The sequence below is a fragment of the Papilio polytes genome, unplaced genomic scaffold, assembly GCF_000836215.1.
Source record: "Papilio polytes unplaced genomic scaffold, Ppol_1.0 DF824208.1, whole genome shotgun sequence".
Classification (NCBI taxonomy): domain Eukaryota; kingdom Metazoa; phylum Arthropoda; class Insecta; order Lepidoptera; family Papilionidae; genus Papilio; species Papilio polytes.
The window spans coordinates 90,301-96,263 of record NW_013524996.1 but is presented as its reverse complement, the minus strand read 5'-3'; the positions used below and the strand labels follow the sequence as shown (position 1 = coordinate 96,263).

At 32.8% G+C, this 5,963-nt stretch overlaps 1 protein-coding gene across 1 annotated transcript in view; it reads left to right on the top strand.

Annotated features, from left to right (window-relative positions):
* LOC106110647 (probable tyrosyl-DNA phosphodiesterase) overlaps window positions 1-5,963 on the top strand; it is a 13,957-nt gene that overhangs the window by 2,352 nt on the left and 5,642 nt on the right. Inside the window, exons 4-9 of the mRNA XM_013292536.1 lie at window positions 489-667; window positions 1,594-1,770; window positions 2,965-3,067; window positions 3,679-3,801; window positions 4,337-4,432; window positions 5,145-5,315. Of these exons, the coding sequence (XP_013147990.1) occupies window positions 489-667; window positions 1,594-1,770; window positions 2,965-3,067; window positions 3,679-3,801; window positions 4,337-4,432; window positions 5,145-5,315 (849 nt within the window). The remainder of the gene's footprint in view (window positions 1-488; window positions 668-1,593; window positions 1,771-2,964; window positions 3,068-3,678; window positions 3,802-4,336; window positions 4,433-5,144; window positions 5,316-5,963) is intronic.

Sequence of the window (5,963 nt, the reverse complement as noted above, 5' to 3'; positions counted from 1 at the left end):
ATAACATCAGTAAAAGGTTGAAAGTAGTTTTCTGAAGCAGGATTTAGCATTCTTTGTAATGTCAGATTTCTTATTGTAAAAGCAACTTATCTATATTCTATCAATATATATAATAAATTTAGAGTGTCTGTAATATCAAAAAAAAAATCCAGATTTCTGGAAGATGTATTTACGTTGCTGATAACGAAAATGGCATTTAAATTATTTTTGTCTGTCTGTCCGTCCGCAAGCCGCGTTTGTTCTGTTAATATCCGAAACAGATAGGCCGATTTCGATTTGGACTTTCACTGGAGAGTAGCTAATTTAGATAGGGATATAATAGGCTACTTTCTTTTTAAGTTCCGCACTGTCAGAATTCAAGTGGTCCAAATTTGCTCTAACGAATGCGGGTGACAGAACGTATAATCATAAAAATATACGTAAATATATATACTACTTAGTCCTTACTAAATAAAGTATTGTTGATTAATTTTTGTCTTTTTCTCTAGTACACATGTAAAAGAATCGAATGAATTAATTCAAGATTTACCACAGAGCAGTCATACAAATAGGTTAAGTGTTAGTGATGGAAGCAAATTAAATGCAAATAAAGAAATGGATTTAGAAAAAGACAAAAGAAGAGATGAAAGAGAGAAAAGCAAATCACCAGTACACCAAATTGTGAAAGGTTTGTTAAAAAAGATTCTTAATACTTGACTTGCTGTTAAGTACACTTATGTACAGATTTATTTTTTTTGGAAAGAGAAGTATCGAGAAAGGAGTGACTGAGATGACAATAGAGTTGTACTACAGTGGTAGTGCCCGCTTTAACATGTTAGCACTGCAGGGCACGCCCCCAGTAATACCACGACCACACAGAAGACAGCCGTCAAATGGAAGCTATTCCGTGTTTCGTCTGATGAGTGTGGTGCCGGAGGCCTAATTTAAGTCCCTTTCTCTTTACCACCCTCTTTTAAGAAGAGGATGGGAGGGGGAAGTGGATTTGACGGAGGAGGAGATACATGGGGCAAACATCCTCTTTATGTGTGTCTTCTCTCTAATAAGGGTTGGCAACGCATTTGCAATTGCGGATGTCTGTGCAGCGGTCGCTTCGCCATTTTGGCGGTTTCATTCCGCTTGCTCGTTTGCCACTTTATCTATACTTCTATACTAATATTATAAAGAGGAAAACTTTGTATTTTTGTATGTATTGAAATAACTCAAAAACCACTGGACCGATTTGAAAAATTCTTTCACCATCAGAAAGGTAATTTATCTGTGAGTAACATAGACTATATTTTATTATTACTAATGTTTAGGAACTATTAATAAACAGCGTGTTTCTGAACGCCAGCGTTAAAAATTCACTAAACTTTAACTTTTCTCAGCTTACACTGCCTAAACCGTTAGAGGTATATAAAAATGATGTATGAAAGAGTTGTAGATCTCAAAAAGTTCTACAGAAAAGTCCGCGATAGCATATATCTATCTTTAACGGTTTTCTTACAATAACCACTTTTTTGTTTACAAAATGAAACAAATAAGAACCTGTTGCGTCACTACTTGAGGATAGGATAAGGAAGATACTCGTAAGCATTTTCTATTCTATTTTAGGTGAATATATACCTATAATAGTACCGACCCGTAAACCTGAACAGTTTTTAAAAGTGGTGATACCACCTGGTGGGATGGCAGCGAAGCATGCTGCTACTGCTCCCTACCATATATTTTATACAACAATAACTGATTCTAAAGAGACGCACAGACAGACGAATTCTATTACATTTCTAGGTAAGTAATATACTTTTTAATAGTTTTACTTTTTTTACAAAGGTAGAGGAAGACCGAAGAAAGTATGGATTGTGTGAAATATATGCTTAAGAAAGGTGTGTATTCAGATATGACTGATGGATGTATGGAGCACATACTGTGCCGACCCTCTACAGGGTTAAGGGCAAGTGGATGATGATAACATAATTTAAGGTTTCGTTTAATAATTTCAGGATTTTTGGAATACTGTAATTTATGTAATTACCAGCTTTCTAGTGACTCCGTCAACGTGGAATTAAAAAAAAGTAACCTATGTATTCTTCCAGATATTTATTTATTTATTTAACACTTTTGTACATATAATATTATACAAGAAAGCTAAAATTAAGTAACATTAGACTTGCGCAAGGGCGGCCTTATCGCTGGAAGCGATCTCTTCCAGGGAATCCAATATGACAGGAGAAGCAAGACAGACACAAGGGTATTTTATAGATATATAAGACAAACATATAATATATATAATACCAGATATCCTTTACATCTATTCCTTTCATCGTGATACATTCAGCAGTTTAGGCTACAAACTAACAAACATCCATCTAAACTTTCGCATTTATAATATTGGGAAAAACAAATTGTAGTACTTTTAATTTTGCTGAATTTAAAATACAGTAGAAAAGCGATAAATTAAAGTCTAAGTGAAACACAAAATGTGTTAAGTTATAGAGGTTTTAAGTTATCAAGGGTCTATGTTGTAGAGGTTTTGGGCTCTGATGGGAAGGGAACATATTATTTTTTGAAGTTACAGAGGTTTTTACGTTACCGAGGTTTGAGTTATCGAGGTTCTACTGTATATTAAAAGTAATATCAAAAAGATTATGTTTATTTTATTTTATTTATATATAAATGCTAGTCAGACGGAGACAAAATAATTAAAAAATATTTATCTTACTTCTTACTATCTTACTAATATAATAAATGCGAAAGTTTAGATGGATGGATGTTTGTTACAGTTTGTAGCCTAAACTGCTGAACGGATCTCGATGAAATTGGGTATAGACATAGAGGATAGTCTGGAAGAACACAAAGGCTACTTTTTTTTAATTCTTCATGGACTTAGTCGCGGCTGAAAGCTAGTATATGTTTTGGAATTTCTTTATATAAAAACAAGCCAGATGGAGCCAAATAATTTTTAAAAGAAAATTATTGTTACAGAAATATTGGATAGAAGTTTGGGTGAATTAAAGTGTTCTTTGCAAATAAATTTTATGGTAGAACCAGGATGGTTACTAGCTCAGTATTATTTTGCTGGATACAGGTAAAATTATTAAAAAAAAAAATCTATTCTTCTATACTAATGTTATAAAGAGGAAAGATTTTTTTTATAACATAAGGTGGCAAACGAGCAAGCGGCCACCTGAATCCGCCAAAATGGCAAAGCGACCGCTGCCCAGACATCCGCAATTGCAGATGCGTTGCCTACCCTTATACGACGGAGGAGGAGACGCACATAAAGAGGACATTTCCCCTTCCTACCTTCATCCACTGTCGAATCCACTGTCTCTTTCCAACCTCTCCTTATAAGAAAAGGGTGGTAAAGAGAAAGGGACTTAAATTAGACCTCCGGCACTTTAATTTTTGCATGTATTGAAATAACTCAAAAACTACTGGGCCAAGTTCAATTCTATCTTAATTAAAAAGCTATGTTATCGCTAAGTATAGGTTTTTTTTTAATGTAATGAAAAGTAATTCCTATGTTACTGATAACGTAGCCTTTAAATGAATTTTTGAAGAATTACAGAAGGAATTTTTAAAATTGCCCCAGTAGTTTTTGAGTTATTTCAATACATACAAAAACAAATCTTTCCTCTTTATAATATTGGTATAGATATAAAATCAAAAAATAATACTTCTATTGCCTTTTACCAGTGGTAAAAAGTTAACAATACTCTATGGTGATGATTGCGGGGACATGAAATCGCTTAGCAAAAAGAAACCGAATGTGGACGCACACTACGTGTCTATGGCAACACCGTTCGGAAAGCATCACACGTGAGTCATAAAAAGTTATCTATGGGTTTTTACTTTTGACAGCTAAATTGTTCCGTTTCACGCATATTTCTTTTTAATATTATTGGAAAATAGAAAATCATATATGTAAATAAGGGTTTTCTTAAAATAAACATTTTGAATCTATACTAGTATTATGAAGATATGTTTGTATTTTTGTATGTATTTCATTCATAAAAACTACTGGGTTAATTAAATTTTTTTTCACTATTAGAAAGGTAATTTATCTCTGAGTAATATATGCTATATTTTATTATTACTGTTTATACCTTAATAAACAGTTTACTTTTAGACCCCAGCTAATCCTTATTAATGTTATAAAGAGTAAAAAATTGATTTTTTTGGATTTTTGTATGTATTTAAATAACTCAAAAACTATTCGGACGATTTAAAAAAAAATCACCATTAAAAAACTATGTTATCACTTAGTAACATAGACTATACTTTTACTGTTTTCTAATTTCACATGGACGAAATCGGGAGCAACAGCTAGTATCTAAATATGGCTTTTTTTAAGGAAAATGATGTTACTTTGTTACGAAGATGGTTCTCTAAGAGTCGTTATTTCAACTGCCAACCTTTATATTGATGATTGGGAAAATAGGACTCAGGGGTAAGTTTTCATACCCTTAACCCTCTATTCGATAGTGTCCAGTGTGATGAAAAACTAATCTAAAAAAATATATTTTAAATCACATCTACACTTCTATATTATTATAATAAAGCGTAAACACACACTTCTTTGTTGCCTAACATGTCAGCAATTACACCATATTTTTGAATAATTCTTTCTTTAATGAATTGCCCTACACTTACGTCACGCTTTAGGCTATACATTTTCACGCCATTTAAGTAAAGGGGTAAACATTTTGGATAATAACCATAATGTGGGAAAGGGACCATAAACTACAAGCTGCCAACATTAAGAAAGCGAGGTTATTATGGTAACGGTCATTTTGACGTTTGTATTTAAAAATTTGGCAAATGTAAACAAAACATAGTTATAATTTCATGCGGATGAAGCCGCATGGGAACAGCTAGTCTCAAATACAATAAAAGATGAGAACCATAAAAAAAAAACAGTTTTTTGCTACAAAAACTCTCCCGAGTTAAAGATTAAGTAAAAATATCAATGATTTTGTTAATTTTCTTTGTGTTTTTCGTATGTTTTTTTTTATATCTAAGAAAACCAGTTAAGAATATTAAAGAAATAGAAATGTTAAGCTATTTAATGTTTTTTTTTTCAATTTTTTACACTTTTTCAGAATTCTTATTTTGTATTTTTTTCTGTATTTTTATAAATTAACAATAGATTATATTTGTAGTCTATGGTTCAGTCCTGCATGTCCACCTCTTCCGGTAGACTCTATGCCACACGACGGGGAGTCCCCTACCCTGTTCAAGAGGTCTCTACTCCGGTATTTACATCACTATCAAATGCCACAGCTCAGTTATTACGTGGACTGGGTAAAGAAATGCGATTTCAGTCATATTAAGTAAGTAATTTCAATACTTTTGTATATTTTTTTGTACAGTCGCGGCGTTACGCGGTGCACCACTTTTAGAAAATTTTTTTTTTTTTACAAAAACTTTATTTCCTTACAATGAAACTTCTCACAAATAACCTCATATTGGTTTACTTGCTGTTTGCTAATTAACAAAGAGATTAAAAATATGTATAGAGGAGGTATTGACACTTGAAACAGTTTCCACATAATCTCACTGACAGTTTTTTTTTATAATATAAGTTGGCAAACTCACAAGCCACCTGAATCCACCGAAATGGAAAGCGACGCTGCACATAAACATCCGCAATTGCAGCGCTGCCTACCCTTCATTGACGGAGACGCACATAAAGAGGACATTTCCCCTTCCTATGCGTCTCCACCGTCATCCACTTTTCCTTCTCATCTTTTCCTCTTACGATACGAGTGGAAAGGAAAAGGGACAAAAATTAGGCCTATCCTCAAAACCACTATACTAATATTGGAAAGAGGAAAGATTTGTATTTTTATTATTGAAATAACACAACTACTTGGCCGATTTCAAAAATTCTTTCACCGTTATAAAGCTACGTTTTCAGTGTAGTTTTATCTTTTAAAGATAGAAATCCCCTTCTCCTTTTAATAAAAAAGTAACACAAC